The 18,248-nt window shown below is 45.8% G+C and overlaps 1 protein-coding gene across 1 annotated transcript in view; it reads right to left on the bottom strand.

Annotated features, from left to right (window-relative positions):
* Nucleotides 1-17,893, bottom strand: part of jarid2b (jumonji and AT-rich interaction domain containing 2b) — a 105,638-nt gene extending 87,745 nt beyond the window's left edge. Inside the window, exon 1 of the mRNA XM_069681053.1 lies at nucleotides 17,375-17,893. Within this exon, the coding sequence (XP_069537154.1) occupies nucleotides 17,375-17,419 (45 nt within the window). The 5' untranslated portion in view covers nucleotides 17,420-17,893. The remainder of the gene's footprint in view (nucleotides 1-17,374) is intronic.
* Nucleotides 17,894-18,248: the final 355 nt, after the last annotated feature.

Below are 18,248 nucleotides of genomic sequence, written 5' to 3'. Positions count from 1 at the left end.
TCAGAGATCTGTCCTCTCTCCCCCCCACTTCCAGTCCCAGATTACCCATCAATCCCACTTTATTCCACTGGCTCAGACAGCCCACCAATCAGACGGCAGGACGGGGAGGAATATGATAGAGGATTGGCTCGTAGGGGGGGAAGGGGTGGAGCAGCTCAGCCGTCCCCTAACAACAGCAGCGTGCTGTGAAATGAGTGAGTGAGCATGAGAGGCGAAGAGAATTCGCTCGTCTAGTATTTAAGTCTTCCTCTCCACTTCTTTACTCCCCTCACATGCCAGCGCCCGTCTGTCTTTCTCTGAATCTCCAACACACACTTGTTCTGTCTCAAAAACAGTGTCCGGTCCTCTTGTATCCTTTGGCTGTCAGTCTGCAGACGACTGCTGACTCTGTAGCTCACAGCGACATTGAACAGAGCCATCACACACACACACACAGAAATACACACACACTTGCCTGATGCTGTGGAAGCCGGGGGAGGTTAGGCTGGTTCCTGGCGGAAGGAAACAAATTACACACTGCGCTACACATGCCCACACACTCGCACACAAGTACATATGTGCACACACGCACGCGCGGCTCGGCTCGGGTTGAACGGGGTCCCTTCGCTGACCTACTTCTTTACCGTCACTCTGAGGCAAACGCTGGGCACGCTCGCACTCAACATAAACTCTGCAATAAAGCCGCTCGCATGATGGGAATGTTTAGGATCAAGAGGGGGCTCTAACCACACACTCGCCCCCGCCTCTCTTTCCTGTGGTGAGGAGATGGCAACAAAAAGAGGCCCCCTTCTGTAGACGAGAGGTGTTAACAGCCTCAAGCAGCCATCTTGTCTGTTTGCGTGCGTGAGAATAATACAGCGAGGAGAAATTAGAAGCAGGAATACGTCCTGAGAGTGCGTCCTTTTAAACCTTCAGGTGCTCAGAAGAAATGCCATCATTTTTTATTCTTTCCCATGATCCTCTTCTGACAGGAGGGACGCTGCTTTGACCAAAAAAACAACCTTGTCGGCTGGCTTACTTAGAGAAAATACTTAAAAACTCAGAGAGAGCTGGAGCACCAATTTTCTTCTTCTCTTGAAAGAGCTTCAAACATCACTAACCTCGTCTTGGCCTCTGTCTGGGGCACTTGTTGGTATGTTTGTAACACCTGAACTCTTTTGAGTGTGGTCTTTCAACACACGGGTCAGCCTTACGTCAACTGCAATTCAGCCAACAAAAGCAACCACAGTCTGTGAATACAGACGACATGTTTGCCTCTTCGGCTACACAAGCGCGATGGCTCCTTTAGGGACATTTCTCATCACAAATAAAAACCCACTGGATACTTGCTTGGCTTCATTTTTATTGATTCTAATTGAAAGGTTGTCTTAAATTACAGCTTCAGAAATGGAGTCTAGGTGCAAAGTTTCAGTCTGTAAAATGAGGACGTTTTCAGATGGACCTTCTGCATTAGAAGCTCCTTAAATCAGAGTTGCAGGTAGTTTCCAGCTACAACTTGATACACATGAAGTCCCTTGATAAATCAGTGCCGTATAACATTACCAAGCAGCTGTGGTGTAGTTTTGCCACAGTCAGGGGTTCATGGCTGGTTGATCTTAACCGTCTGTGCCAAACACCTGCAGCAAAATCAGGTGAATACGACAGGAAAGAGAGGTGCTTCCCAAACACACAAAGGCCTTATCGCAGACCTCCAACCACCACACACACACACACACACACAACGCAGGAAGCCCACAGAGGGGGCAAGCATGTGCCCATTGTCAGAGGGTCTCATGAGCCCCCCCCTGCTCTTTCAGCCCTGACAATAGCTGCATTGATAACACCTAGCAGCTAGAGGGATACAAAAGGAGAGAGGGAGAAGGCAAAGAAAAGGGACAAAGGGAAATTGAAGGAAAAAGGCATCGCTGCCTGTCAATGGATATATATTCACTTCCTTAACATGCAGAACATTTGCCCCATAAGGGTTTTCTCTCTCGTCTTATTAGATAAATCGAGTCCAGTACTGAAAACAAGCTAAGCCACGTTGAAACGAGTGGAATCGAGGAAGGAAATGGAGGCAGATTTAACTCGATAACCCCGCATCGGTTATCAGTCAGTCAGTCAGTCAGCTGCTGATGGGTGAGGCCGAGCACGCTCAGAATAAACTCCACCAGTGAGTGACAGCCGCCTTCATGAATCAATCAGTTTGACAAGTTATTCATACATCAACACCCTCGTTTATGTAAATCGTATGCAAACTGGCTGTCGAGCTCGAGACGCGTTTACAAGGAACTTATCCAATTCCCCGCAAGACCGTTTGGTGTTCTCGCAGTGCGGAGGAGAAAAAGATCAGTTTTATGGCGAGAGGATGATAAACCGTGCAAGCTCGGAGATCTGCAACTTAAAGACATGCAGACATTTCTTAGCAGAGAAGCAGGAAGACGGCTTCTTTACGTAGCTGACATTTAAATCTGTGTATGAAGAGAGGAAAAGAGGTCGGAGGAAAATACATTTCAGTGATCTTGCGGCCGCACAAGGAACAGCTAGGAACGCCGGGCCTCGTGTCAACAGCTCACTCCGGGCCTGAAACAATAAATATCTAATCCCTGTCATGTTACAGGGCCCCCGTGCTGCTCCGGGGCCCCCCACAATCGATCAGGGTTACCCCCGCCTCCTCCCCGTGCGGTGCCCCTGCCTGCGACACAAGTAACAGGGACTAATCAATGGGATTTAGCTTGTGCTACAGACGCAATAACAAGACAAGTGAATAATAGATTTAGAGCTGCGTGAGGGTTTATTTATTTATTTAAGGTTGGTGTGGACGGGTGATAGTTTCACTTACTGATAACAAATGCACAAATGCAGAGCAGGTTTGTGTGCAACTAACAGGACAGAAAACGAGGTGTTAAATCCTGTAGACACTCAGAGTCAGCATGTCTGACCAGAGTTTAAATCACCTTAATAACCTCTTGTATTTTCCAGTTATGACGCCACAATGAGGCCTCTGTATTAACCTTGAAAGCCGCCCTTTATTTGTCACATTCAACTACACTAATTCAATGCAGGTGCAAAAAAAATGTCTTTTATTCCCGTTCCAACAACAGCCATCAGGAGAAACAGAACATCACACAAGCCGAAGTCGACGCCGAGATTAAAAATTCAATATAGGCCAAGCCACTCGATATCACAACAATCATATTTCAGCCGCGCTAATCAAATCCACAAGCGTGACCTCTGGGGGTATATTAAACGTGTACGTAACATGTGTCATCTCTCAAATGTTTAGCAGGGGGAGATATCCATCTACACAAGTAAATACAGCGTGGAGAAAAAAAGGTGAGCCAGCAGCAGTCGCAGCAGCTACAACACATTCGCTCCACATAAAAATGAGCGGTGGATAGATTTCAGCGTGCAGCTTGCCAGAACTGCGGGAGGGAGACTAAATGATTATGTTACAACAAACGGCGGCTCCAGCTCTCTGAAAACAACAATCAGGGACTAGGTAGGATATTGCGGCCCGAGTGAAATTAAAGGGGGGAGTGGGAGCGAGACAGACTCGGAGGGAGGGAGGGAGGGAGACGTGGGAGTGCGTCAAGCAGCCAGGAAGTACCTGCTCCAAAATTCATACCTCGTCTTTGTGAGGGAGGATGCAAGAGGGGAGATAAGCTCCTTCTGTGTCCGAGCAGCTCCGACAGACTGATCCTGTGCAGAATGTGACCCTGTCAATCAAACTGTTCGGGCCTCTTTTCAACAAGCCAGAGTTTAAACCCCCAAATGACAACACTTCCCCTCAGTACGCAGTGTTGCCCCACTGGGGACCAAAGAAAAACGCAGCCTGTGCTCTGGCCTCGAAAGGGTTAACCGGCAGCCGGCTGAACCCTAATGCTGATTGTCAGGGAGATAAGATTACCAGTTAGTGTGGTGGTTAATGGACGCCAACGCAGCGCTGCGCTGACAGTTGACAGGAAAGGCTGAAGCACTGAGGCCCCGACCACAGTCACATAGGCACCACCTTCAGGGCGTTACAGCCAACCCGTCTCATGGTCCACACACGTCATCAGAACCGGCTCCAGCACCAGCCGCCTGACCCGGATTAAACATGTGCTTTGATTATGGGGAGGGGATTTAATGTTACAGATGGTTTAACAACATTGAAGGGAGTTCCTGACTTGTGCAGACTGTTGCAGTCTCTGAACCGCAATGCCGAAATATTAACCTCCGAGATAAGAGCCGTAGAAATGAGTGCTGCTGAGGACATTCAGTAGATAAGCTTCAGACTCCATCGACAGAATGAAGATAGTAAAAGACAGGAGGGGGTGTAAAAGTCAAAGCTTTTTAAGCAAGAGGCAAATCTATATTTGAATCTAGCGTTACAATTAAAGTTGCTCCTATAGCAGTATCAGTATCGGCCTCCGATAGCACCGCACTGCGAGTAAATGCACCGAGACCAGACCAAAGCTAACATGACTATCTTTCCACCAATACAGTGTTCATTTCATTAACAAAAACCGTGACGAAAAATGTTTGTCAACAACCTTTTTTCCATGAAGATGAGACGTCGACGAGCTAAAAATAGATTGTTGATAGAAACTCTGACGACACATTTGTTTTGTTTTCGAGACTTACGCTCCAAAAGTTTCCATACAGACTAAATATAACCAGGGCTTAACATTTCTTGTGCACTAGCCAATGTCGCGAGTGGTTTTCTGAAGTTACGAGCTACAGTTTTTGTTTTCTTCACCTTGTCACAGTCAGCGAAGCTACATTATTTTCTTCGCTGGATCATATTCCAGCCAATCTCGACCTGACCTCCTTTTCTTTTTCTTCGTCTCCTCTTCATTTTTCATTAAGTTCTCTTATCTGTGTTGTCTGCTCTCCGGGCTTTGTAACACCTGTGACGTGCCGCCACATTTTGATTCTTCACAGGGGCTTCTTCTTCCACTGGCGCGCAAACACAAGGCAATACTGAGTGCGGGTAGTGCTCGTGGGAGTTGTAGGTTCGTAGTGTCACACAATGCAATGAGTTTATAAATTCAGATGCATTTTCAGACTGCAATTTTTAAAAACGTGCGTGTGTGTTTGTATATGTATGAATTCCACCCACCAAAGTCGCTAGAAAGAGTGACCACTGCCCACTTCTACCTGCATTTGGCAGATTAGCGAGTGCTAATGTCAAGCCCTGCACATTACCTCAGCTGAGGAGCGAGGCCTATATTGGACGTGCAGATATCGTCAGGAAACAATTAATGTAAGGACGGATAAATGGACTTCACAGCAGATTGAACCTGTACTAGGATAATTGAATTAGTTTCAAAAGAGAAAACGTTTTGACTAAAAGTAAAGACTAAAACTGGACTAAAATTTTCGTTGACTAAAACTATAAAAATGACTTAAATGTGACTAAAATTAAGAAGTATTTTCGTCTTAAAACTAAGACTAAATCTAAGACAGCTGCCAATATTAACCCTGCAATAATGTGGATGTTTTTAATCGCCCTGGTAACAGAGGGTTACTCAATATCAGCTGATACTCAAGTTGAGGTATCAGCGTCGGTATGGGGAGGCAAAAAGTCAGAACTTTATTAACATCCAACTTTTTAAAAGGAAAAAAACTGGGCGTAAAGCCAGACGTTACTTGTATTAGAGAAAAACTCACATAGGGAAGCCATAAACAATAATGACATTGTTATTGCATAAAATAGGCCCCGCACATCTTAGAGTGACGACAGCTGCAAGAAGTTGTGTTGAAAGCCAAGCTGCTGTTATCCACACACACACACAACATTTTAATACAATGCACAATATGTGTGACAAAAAGCAGCAACAGCTCAAACTGTTCACAAATGTTCCATCAGGATCGCAGACAAAACAACAACTGTGCTTCACACTGAAGTACACTCAATTTACAATGCAGCACAACTACTCATTTACACCTCACCTCGACCTCACAGTGCTACATCCAAAGCTTATTTTCTCTGTATTCTGCTGTGTCCAACATCTTAAGCCTTTTTAAAGCCTCCGTTTGTGTGTGTCGGTGTGTGTGTGTGTGTGTTGCTGTATGACTGCAGATTACACTGTAGCCACAGAACGTTATGAAACAAAGCCAGGGCTTAGGCTGAGGGAGTTCCTCTGCTCGGGGAGTTGTAGTGCGGGCCCAGGAGTCCGTTCCCTGGCACAACCGCTGGCACAATAAAAAAAAAGACAAGAGGCAATTAAGAAATGATTTTCACCTCACAGCTTGGGACAAAACCCGAATACCTCACCCCACCCCTTTGCTCCACTTACACCGCGATCGCACACAAAGGCAAAGTCTCCGAGGCCTGTAAGGGGCCAGAGAAAGGGGGCACGAGACGGAGAAAATACAGGGGAGAGAGAGAGAGAGAGAGAAAGAGAAAGGGAGCATACAGATCGAGAGAAAAGGTAAAGGAAAGATTGTGCGTAAAAGAAATGGACGAGCGGTAAAGATGGAGTGTGAGAAAGAGGTGAATAATAGCGTTGGTACAGTGGGGATGAAGAATGACGGTGATGCATGAGGGGCGATTAGAAGGCGTCAGTGTAGCGAGAAACCCACACAAGAGAGAGAGACAGAGAGAGAGGGGGCACCCACACGTGTAGTGCTGACTCTATCACTGGTAATTGACCTCAAAGGGAGGAAGTGAAAGAAATGAATGTAGGTCCAAGCTCAGACAAAACAAGGCGTAGCTTAAGAAAAAAAGGGCACATGCTTTGTTGGCACATTTAGCATCTATGGTTTGTGTTTGAGTCACTTGGCCGACCCGTAATCGTCCAAATTACATAACTTCATTACTGGATTAATTCCGTCTGAGTCAAACGTATCCATCAATAATGTTGCAGTACATCAAGCGCAATAGATTGTGTTAGTTTCTCACCCTCACACACTGTGCCAAAATGAGTTATCAGTGATTTAACGTGCTGTGCAATAACGCTCTGAGTCAAAGCTCTAGTTCGTCATCAGACATGCAGCCCACCCAGGTTGTGGTCAATGCTTATTGTTAGTGGGCCTTTTCCTGGAAAGACCTGCCATGTCAGACATGATCGGATTCTTTCTGACTGGGTGATTGTTTTTGCATATTTAACGTCTAGGTATAATCATGTTTACAACATTTAGGGCCTGTGTCCACTAACAGCATTTTTTTTTGCGCTGGCAGCGCCCACGACCTCAATGTCGGAGCGCTTACTGTTGCTAGGTTACGAAATTTCCTCTTCCCTTGGTAGTCTGTTTTAAATTGCTCTGCATGCTTAATATTTTGATTTCCTATTAACAACGAAAATGCAAAAACAATTAGCAGCGTTAGCGTTAGCAGCAGCTCTACACCTGGAAATTGTACCCTCGACAACATGAGAGGATTAGCTTCACCTCCGCCATTGTTGCTGACAAAGTTGATACCAGAAGTCCCGCCTCTTCTTGATTTTAATTGGCCAGGTAAGGGAGAAGTGACAGTGGCGAGCGCAGCAGTGTTGCAAAAGTTGAATTGTTTTCAACTGAGAGCGCAACGACAACAAACAGGGTGATTTTGCTCTTCGCACGCCGAGCACTGAAAACGCTGAACTGCATTGATTTTGAAAAAGTTAAATAAGTGCAAAAAATGCCGTTAGTGGAGACAGGCCCTTATGTTCATTCTATCCAATTACAGGCGTTAGAACTGTGAGTTTAGTCATTTAGCCTCAGTTATCAAAGGGTTAACACTCCAAAAACATATTCTTCACACACCAAAACGTCGCATCGAGGCACGTGTTAAGTTTTGGTTTTAGACACTGATGTTTTGGGATCCCTACAGACACTCGAAATGAAAAAGGCAAATGAGACTGAGGGAGATAAAGTGAAACCGGTGGTTCAGGGTGAATTAACTCCCCGTTGTAATTTAGTTTCAGGTTGTTTGCTGCAAAATAATCATGCAAAAGATTCTGTGCTACATAAAGATGCAAGCCACAGCTGCTTTAATTAAAATCAAGAGTCACAGCCAGGATCACTAAGCATGATGGAACAGACATTGTGATGATGTCTACACCCTGTTTGTGTTGTTAGCATGAATAAGGTATATAATGAATTAATGCGTCAGTCCTCTTCCTCAGAACTCGATACGAATTAAGACCAGAATAACAACCCGTCATACGCGACTGAGCGCTATGAGTAATATGAAATTCCACTCTTGATTTCAGCGACTCGAATGGTGGTGTTTTCGCCAAAGTGAAAACGACTGTCGATAATTATGAAATGACTGATCTACTGTCAGGAAATGGGCCAACATCACAAATTGTGAAAGTTCAACAGTTTCCTGAGAATATTGGAATTTACTGGACGTGTGTCACAAGCCGAGTAATACGACACAATCAGGTGACGAAATGAGAAACAGCATGAAGAAGATGTGGACTATGAAAATCAAAATAAAAGCACGACCACTTTCCCTACCAGGATTACTACGTGCTCAGATGCGATTCAAATCTTACATTTGCATATTTCTACATGTTTTTCAACACAGTTTATCAAATGTGTACATAAAATTCCCCCTCTCAGCTACATTATCTCAGTTTCACGGTTACACACTTGATTTCTGTGACTCACATGATTGCAAAGACAGATCGAGTAACTTCCCCTGAAATAACTCCAGGAACCAGATGCTCCAACAACAGGCCGACTTCACACTTCATCTGGTTCCACACCCTCGTGAGATGTAGCGCCAAAGCAAAGAGGAAGACGCGATCAGAGACCTCGCTGGTGATGAGTTTGTTTTGGTTGTAGTGTTAAAAAACACCTGCATTACTCATTTCAGATGTGTGAAAGTCGGGGCCTGGAGACAGCCAGTGGTTATCTCATTTCCTGTCTTAAACAATTAAAGCCAAAAACAGTCGACTTAACGTCAGCTTTTGCTTTTGCAGAGGGTTATTTTCAGTACATAGGCCGTGCCTTCACTGCCTTCGCCGAGGATATTCCACTTGAGAAGGTGACTAATTTGATTATTTCAATCCTCTTGGATTTCTTCTCCCTTACGATCACAGGTTGTGATTTCCTGAGCCGGCCTCCCTCCCTCTCCCTCCCTCCCTCTGCCCCGGGCCTTGTGATGTTTGATCCAGGGCCAGGGGAGGCCGGCCAGACATTCAGCCCAGACTCTGGCGCCCTTCCCTCAGTGTACCATGCACTCGAGCTCCCTGCTGTGAGGCCTGGAGGAAATCAGGCAGCCGGGAGAATTAGAAAAGCCCCTCATCTATTGAGCAGAGGTTAAAAACAGAGGGGGGGGGGACAATACCTTTGACTCACACTAGGCTTCTCTCGGTGGAAAAAACTTAAAAAGCACCTATTGCTCAAAAAAAGATCAATAGGCAAAAAAAGAGAAGAAGAAAATCAATGTTTCTGTGCTGACTCTTGTCGGTTCATGCTGCTTTTCATACTGTGCTTCATTTATGGGAGTAACAATAAGGGGAACCCTAAGGACAGCCCCAAAGTGCTTCATAGAACAACGTAACAATGAATGTTACGGCAAATAAAAACAAGTTACTATAAAAACTAATGTAGGATGATAGACAAACCAACCGCTCTTTAAATCTAATTTTAGTGAAGGAATTCCAGCAAAGACACGATTCACCACAAGCGAAATGACAGACCCAGAGGGCGAGATTATGTATGTTAGTATGTTGGGGTGTGTGTGTTTGGCAGCGTTGCTGTTGGACGGGGTTAATTCACACAGCTGTGTAAGATCAAACCGGAGAGGATTCCAAAGTTTCCTTTTGGCAGACCAAATCCAAACAAAAACGGGTGGAAGAATGCGAGATGCCGACCGAGCGGGAAAGCGAGAGAGAGAGGAGAGCTGCAACAACCTCATCATGTCGCTAAGCAGGGCTGATCTTTCAAGGAAACGATCATCGCACACAAACGCGCTGGGCGCAAATTAAAAGTGGGTGCAGATCCTGTCCGTCGAGCGCGTGCTCCTCCCTCTGCTTCTTCCGCTATCCCACAGAACAGCTCCCGACGCCTCTTTGCTCTCTTTGTGGGCGCGCTGAGTAACACCGCGAGTGTGGAGGGAGGAGGTGAGAGAGATGGAGTGGAGGAGAGGAGAGGAGAGGACGGGGGGGGGGGGGGGGGAATCCACTCAGTATTCTATTACAAGACAAGATGAGGGGGGAAGTAATGCGTTTCTCGTGGCAGGGTGGAGGATGTAGGATAGACGCAAACAGAGTGTGTATATATTGACCTGCGAATCAAATAAAGCGTTTATTCTGACTCTCACGGCCCTCAACCACCCACCACCTCCTCCTCCTCCTGTTTCTCCCCTTTTCTCACATGAGAGCCGCAACACCGATACCCCCTCCACCGAGCGTGCTTCAGCTTTAAAAACGTGCGCTTGTCAATCCTCCAAACACAGCTTGGCAGGCTGAATTGGGCCAGAAGCAGTTAACACCTTTTCTGGTAGCGGCCATCTTGCTCTGAATCAAGACGGCACACGATTCCCAACTTCTACTCTGCCTTTAATCAATAAGCTTTGTATTTGCAACATTTTCTGCTTTTTTTTTCACCCCCGTCATCGTCCAGCGAGGGCTGAAAAGTAGAGATTAGGCAGCAACAGTGGTCACCCAGCCACTTTGCTCCACTGGCTCATTACTCCCCTAGTTGTGGGATAGAGGAGGGAGAGAGGGATGGAGGGAGGGGGGTGACTGCCATCCTGAATTAAGGCCTCCCTCGCAAGGGGCCAAATGCTTGGTGAAAAGGGTTGCGTTCGAGAGCGCTTTAACAGAACAGAGGTCACCGTTCCGCGACTAGCTAGCCATGCATGCTGGAGAGGCACAAATGAGTGGCGGAGGGGGGAAAGAGGGGTATTAATAGTCAAATATAAAAAAAAGTTAGCACAGGAAAATGCCCTCATGAGAGAGTCCACGAGAGAGGGATGTCGAGCAGAGCGGCAGGTGGAAACAAGCAGCTCCACCATAAAAAGAATGATTCATAGATTATAGAAAGCTTGTGAGGTCGTAATGCACAACAACGACTGTTATGAGTGTACACAGCATGATAAAGCTGACATGGTGACACAGTGCAACCAGATATCGTCACACAAAGTCAGATAAGTCAGCATTTTCCTTACAAGACCAAACCGCTGCAGGATTTCCTCATCTCAGCGCCGCAGCCGAGACATTTTACGGCGTTGCTTTACCGGCACATGTTCGACAGCGAAACTGTGGTATTCCGGGCAGAAAGAGAGCGGGAGTAATGGCGGATCGATACAGCCTGAGCCTCTGCTCTGTTGCTTCATCCCCAGAGGCTTAATTCACTGGATGTGTAAAGACGACGGTGTCACAATAGGGGATCAGATGGGATTGACCGCGGGATGAAAATGTAAGGAGTGTTTATTAAACTGATGTAGTTGAGATGAAGAGCGAGGGAGGAGGCGAGCGGGGGGGGGGGGGGGGGGGGGGCGGTCAAGAGGTTGTCAGAGAGATGTACATAATGGTCATTAAAAGCTAATGCCAGGCTAAGCTACGATAGCGCAGGCCATTCAAAAACCTGCCTCCTATTTCAGCTTACGGAGATTAAAAAGGGAAGCTCGGGGCTAAGCTGTAAACTGAACTAGCAACAAAAGCTACCTGAAGATTTGGATGATTATTGTGTGTATTTAAAAAACAACAACCTTTTAATTGATTGACAGAAATAAATGATGAGCAAATAAAGAGCTCAATTGCTTTCTTTTCACTCTGCTAATGCTGAATGTCCTTCACGGGCCTCCGTAAAGCCTGCAAGGCCACACCAAAGACAAAGCTAAAGTGTTGATTCAGCTTCATAGGGATCCTGAACGGATAAGCTGTGGCAACCACTCACTCATTCACACACACACACACACCCATGCGCATGAGCGAGCATGCGTGTCCACATACACACACATAGGGCCTCTCGCAGGGCCTGACCAGCTGTCTCGCCCCCCTCCGCCCGCCCCATCGTCCGAACCCACAGGAGCAGGAGGATATAAATCACTCGGCAGAATGAAGACGTGCACGTAGGGAGCGCACGTGGTCTACGTGACACATGCATACACACTTGGATTGCATTGGCTGTCCACAACTGCAGTGTCCAACCAATCCTTGTGTCAACTATCTGAGTGCTTCTGTCATGAGATGTGTGTGTAGGTGTGTTTTACAGCTCATACTGTAAAACAAAGACGGTCACGCCCATCTTTATGTCATCATTCCTGTAAGTAGCCTTCACTGGGTGCTGATGTCTACAAGACGGCTTGCAAGGGGTGGCCTCAAAACCGGTTACTCTCACCTACTGACTGCAGGTGCATACCTAAAAGACCTTTGACTACGTGTGTGAGTGTGTGTGCTGGTGCCAGCAAAGACCCGGAGATTGTGCTCAATGTCAACAGCTGATAAGAGAGAAAGGTCATATTGCATAACAGGAGTTTGTGCCGTGTATGTGTGTGTGACATAATACTGAGAATCAGAGGGAGACAGTAAAGGGTAAATCGGGAGAGAGTGTGTTTTTTATGTCGGGGAGAAAAGAGCCGAGTGCTGATACATTTGGCCCGCTGAACATCCATCGCCGCTCCAAATTGAAGCCGGCAGCTCGCACAGCGCCAGTAATGATGCAGTAAACTCTCTTTTGGCAAAGCAGGCTTTATTTAAAGGGGGGAAAAAAGGGCTCCCTTCTCCTCATTTCAGCACAAGTTTAATAAATACATAAATAAATAACGCTGAATTAAAAGAGGATGGGCGAGCCAACTTCACTCCCTGAAAATTTTTTTCTGGCAGCGGCTGTCGAGTCAGCAGAGACCCGCGAGAGGAGAGAAGAGACCGGAGGGACGCGAGGCTGCGCCTGCAGCGTGGGAAGGACCGCTTCCTCTCTGCTCCGACACTAAACTGTTAAAGCAATGTTCAATTAACTGACAAATTTCCGTGCAGTGTAAATTCAATTTTCACAAAAGCACAAAGAAAGGAAAAAAAACGCAGCGGACAAATCTAGTTGTGTGTTGTCTGAAATGTATAATTCACTTTATGTTCTTCTCTGCAAACTGTGTGTGACACAGGCTCCTGGTTTGCTTCACTTATTTTCCATTGTGTGTAATTCGCTGGCAGCTAATCTTCATGAGGACTTTCTATATTCTTGGCAGTTACTTTTATGCCACGCTGATACAGTTTGGCAGCGTAATCAAAGTAGCCCCGCTTTGATTTTTCCCCATTGGTGAATAAAAAATAATAAAGCAGAGTGATGTTTCTTTCAAATTAGAAAGGATTATCCTCTGTTGCCTTTTGTTTACAGCTATCTCTGCCACATCCTGCTGCTTTTCAAACCTGCGACACACACACAATGAACTCGCACATATGGAAAGCACTTTTATCTTCCACCGTAGTGTCTTTCACAGGTGCCACGTGGAACGTAACCATAGCGAACGTGGTCGCATAAACAGGCAGTGAAACGCTGCTTTTGCCACGGTACACTTCGGTTTGCCCTGGTAGCCATAGTGACAGGGAGGTTGCAAAGTGAACCCTGCCATGTTGCACACGTGAGGAGAAGGGGGCTTATGAAAGAAGAATTTGCATTGAAACATAAGGTTAAATGAAGCGCATTGAGGCTCAGGCACGGTGAAAAAACAACCCTGTGACCCTCTCTTCATGGTCCTACATGAGGCCCACATTTCATTTGGACAGGCCGAGAACGAGGGAGCGAGACAGAGACAGAGAGACAGGGAGATAAAGAGAGGAAAAGGAGGAGAGGAGGGGGAGAGCCTGTGCCTTTGCACTCCCCATTCTGCCCCCGCTCTCTATTTTTGTTTCCTCTTTTTGTGCACGCTCAGCGCACACACTCACAGTGCAATGGATTTTCAACTTGGCCCTCATCAGTTGTGCGCCTGATGAAACAAACACTGACAGCCTCTTTACATTTGTAAAGGCCCCTGCAGCAGCTGTGCTTGTCCCACACACACCATGCGTGCACACAAACACGCACTCTCACACACACACACACAACCTTTGAATCGGAGGCCTAGCCCCAGCTGGGGCCTACAGGAAGAGCCGACTCTGCACAAAATGGCCCTGGCTGCACGGAGCTGCTCTCTGCCGAAGCTCTCCTGCTAGTCTCGCTTACACTCATTCACAAACACACACACACACACACAGTGTGTGTCATGTTTCGTTAGACAGGACAACACTGCTGCACGTTAGCGCCTGCTACCTCGGTCCTCACACAGCACCTAGCCTCGGCCGCTGGCTTGAAAAGAAGCGACAAATTAAGAAAACAGATATGATTTTTAGCTCGTCATCGGGGAAATGGAGAATAAGTGCTCTTGCTTGCTCCTGCAGCGTCACGCAACCTGACAGTAGTAACGAGGCATCTTTGGGCTTTTTGGCTTTTCTCTTTATATTGGCGGCTATCAATTCTAGAAAAAACCCTGTTTGCATTTATTAAAAATGACTCATCCCCCTGTTTCAATCATTTTATGACTGTTGAATTTTAATATCAATGGCAGATAGTTGGTGTTTGTGGGATGCAGGGGGTGGGGGGGTTACAACTCACACCCGTGTTTCAGGGGAAATGGTTAAGCCAAGCATGTATAATTGTCTTACGCTAATTAAGGGGGGGGGCTGGAGAGGGGGGAGGGGGGATCAGTAGGGGCCAAGAGTCCTGTCTCAAAGCCCAGAGGGGGGACTTGGGGATCTGGACTCCTCCAGGTTGTTGTAGAAATGCACGTTTGTGAGCCTTATTTGGTCCCGACCAGACTTTATACATTAACTGCAGCTGCCGAAAAAACACACGACAGATGTGACACACATGCAAACACACACACACACACACACACACACAGCAGACAGAAACATGCATCCTGCAGTCGGGCATACAGACAAACCATTCCCCCAGCACTTATGTGGTTATGAATAGTTGGTTATGAATAGACCAAATACAAAAAAAGCTCATCCCATTTTAGAGAGCAGACACTGATGGCCCTTGAAGCTCAATTTGAAGTGGGGACTTTTTTTTAGTTAGTCACTAATTCTATGGTACATCCTGTTTCCTCAATTCAGAGGAAGACTTGCAGGATATTTTCCAATAATCAAAAATAATCTATGTTTTTCTGCGCAACATTCAATCAACTTAATGTCAGCGCAACTGAATCTACCTCTCAAGTAAAGGAAAGTCGCTCGCCTATTTGAATATCCAAAAAGGCGGCTCCGATTACCACAGAGAATACTTCAGGGGATGTTAAACAACCAGCATAAACGTCAAACACAAGACACATCTGTCTGTCTTCTTTGGGATGACTCACATTCGTGTTGCTTGACTGCAAATGAAAGTTGAAGCCCATACGTTTACCGGTAACAGGAATGTATGTTTCCAATAAAAAGACATACAGATGTGTTACAATGACATCATTTGTAAGAGAGGGGCTTTTTTTTTTTTCTTCTCCCTTCTTCAGTGGAAAGCTTTGCAAAAGTGCTCAAACAAATGCTCCCTTGAAGGTTGTTTTTTTAAAATGGTGTATCTATTTGCTCTCTATTTTAACCAGGATGTGTACAATCACCATGCAGGCAAAATGATGTGAACACTTGAACTGAGAAAGGTCATCGCAGGGGGGAAAAGCCAGATTATTATAAGCAGAAGCTCTAATTGATAACACTATTAAATTCTCTTTACTTAGGAGAGACAGGAAAACCCCCACTTGAATAAGAGGCACCCAAGAATGCATGGAAATCCGCACTTTTAAATGTAGTCTAATTGTTTTCTTGCTCGTGCAAACCTGTTGCTCAGTTTGGCCTTTAGCAATATTGTCCTTCAGCATACAAACGTGTGTCAAATTGTTCTGCTTTAGATTTATTCATAATGCAAACTGTCTGCAGGAGTTAACACACTTTATAGGAGACACTCCACGTGTTGTTTGGACGGGGGTGGGGGCGGTTAGCTCTGCTGACTCCAGCCTCACAGCATTAACAGACATGATATGCCTCGTGCAATTAAACGCAACAAAGTATCCATTAGGCGCGCGACGATAATTCACAGCAACAATCTGTGAATGCACGAAAAGTGCAACAAACTTTAAAGCCCAGGCAGACAAAAGAGGCCGGGCAGCGTGTAGTCTTCATGAAAAACGATACATGGTAACTTAGTGCAGTGATGTGCTGAGCCAGTTACACTTTACAAGATTAAAAGTCTGCGTTTCGTTCACGAGGGAGGGCAAAAAAGGTGCTCACCGGACTACAAATTAAGCTAACATTCAGCTAAACTGTTTTATATCACAGCCTCCTTGCACAGAAATTCACCAGTGTTACTTGCAGAAAGAAAATGGTTGCTTCTTCGTATCGCTTCATACATGAGCCTCTGCAATGCGACTGAACACAGCCCTGTTAAAAAGACTGTATCATGCAGAAACACTGTGCTCAGCCACACCGAGCATGTAATGCGCAGTTTAATGTGAATTCGGTAGCCGAGGACGAGACCTAGACGCTTGTAAGCTAATCCCCCGTAGTATTGCAAAAATGGAGTTATCCCTCAGCGGGCTGCTGCAATATCTGCTCGTTCACAGAGGTCACACGGAGACCTGAGAAAGGACTGAGACCCTGGAAGACTTCTCATTGATAATAGGGCTTATAGTTAATAAAACAGCCTAACAACAACCTCAGAGTGTCCCCACGCCGTCTCAAGTGTTGGAAATGACGAAAATGCTGAATTGCATGACCCCCTTTCCTCCTGCTCTCCCTCACTCTTTATGGAGAAAATTAAAGAGCCACAACAGTCCGCGAAACATGTCGGTTTGCCAGCCCTACAGCAACAACACAACAGCGCCGACACACACAACGCTATCCTGGACATTAACATAAGCTTTAGCTGGAGACTGGCTTTACATTCACAAGGTAAAAGCTCGGTTTAAAAGCGGAGATAAAATGCTCAGCATGGGACGAAATGGAAGCCGAAATAGCTGAGCCATGGCCGACAGGCTTGTCTTCACGGCTCTGAATAGGAAGAAATGGAGAGCGAACAAAAGCCTTTTCTGAAAACACTTCGCCAAGTCCTTTAATTTAAAACCTTTTATGACTTTATCACGTAGCCAAGACATACTGTGCATCCCCCCAAAACGATTCAAAATGAGCGAAGCAGCCCCCAAAGCACCCGATGTTCAAATAGCCTAAAACATGTCTGATGTCGAAGAAACGCTGCAACACAGACACTGAATAAACATTGCTGTCTCTTTAAATAAAAAGCATGTAATTGTTAACACGTTTGGCGAACTTATAAGCGTTGCCCTTTAAAGGATATTTGACCCAAATACTACACAAGCAGCCTGATGGTAACCTTCACAGTCCGTGATGAAAGTTTATGCATTTTCATCGACACGAGCAAGGCAAACTTGAATAGAGCGGTCGCATTTGAGAGCAATAAAGGCAAATATATGGTTTGTACTTACGTATTTCTTTTGAATGATATTCCTCTTAGGTCTTTCCTTGCTCATTATGCAATCCCCAAAAATGTTTGGCTATAGAGAGAATGGCCACATGAATTTCTTTCTTTGACTCTCGCCTCTCCCGGAGCACAACCAAATGACGATTTAAATCCCCGGCTCCGTAGGAAAAGCTCGCTGGCTTTGCAGAATCCTCCTTCGGCGTCTCCCTTAAACTATTCGGATGTAAATCCCACAATTCAAGGGTCGACGGCGGACAGAGACGGACCGAAGCCAAACTCACTTGGGGATAACATAGTCAAAACAAATGCACAATAAGTTCCATTCGCCAAAACAGCTCGGCTTCTCGTCTCTGCGCACTCGCTCCCGGCTCTTTTCAAATACATGAATATACTGGAGGTGGTGTCGACAAAGTTACATCTTGCTCGAGGTGACGAAACGACGAGTAATTAATAAATAAAATTACAAAATAAAACGTTAGGTGTCACGTCTTTTTTTAGCTGGAGCCTGCGGTCGACGGGAGAGCTCTCCAGCGGCACTGCTCTACTGACTGAGAGCAGCTCCTTTCTTCCCCAGCCTCAGCCTGTCAGCCTATCACGGCCCTCTGCATTCAGCGGCAACTTCAAAATGACGGTGAGACAACCCTAAACACAAAACACTGCCAAATATACACACTCCGTATTCTTTTACCGTCTTATTATGTATTTCTGGACATTTAAATTAACAGTTAATAGCGATATTACCAAAATGGAGCGTTTAAACACGAGAGGGTGAAGTATATCAGTGGCATTGTAAGAGAACAAGGGTGGAGAAAATGTTAGCTTAAACTTCTCCTATGTTGGTAGCATTTTAAATCCTACCTTTTCATACTATATCTATG

Source organism: Semicossyphus pulcher, unplaced genomic scaffold (assembly GCF_022749685.1).
Source record: "Semicossyphus pulcher isolate SPU_LCO1_2020_fin unplaced genomic scaffold, fSemPul1.0.p SCAF_5, whole genome shotgun sequence".
Taxonomy (NCBI): domain Eukaryota; kingdom Metazoa; phylum Chordata; class Actinopteri; order Labriformes; family Labridae; genus Semicossyphus; species Semicossyphus pulcher.
Note: the sequence above shows the minus strand (reverse complement) of the source record. Positions and strands in the feature narration are given on the sequence as shown.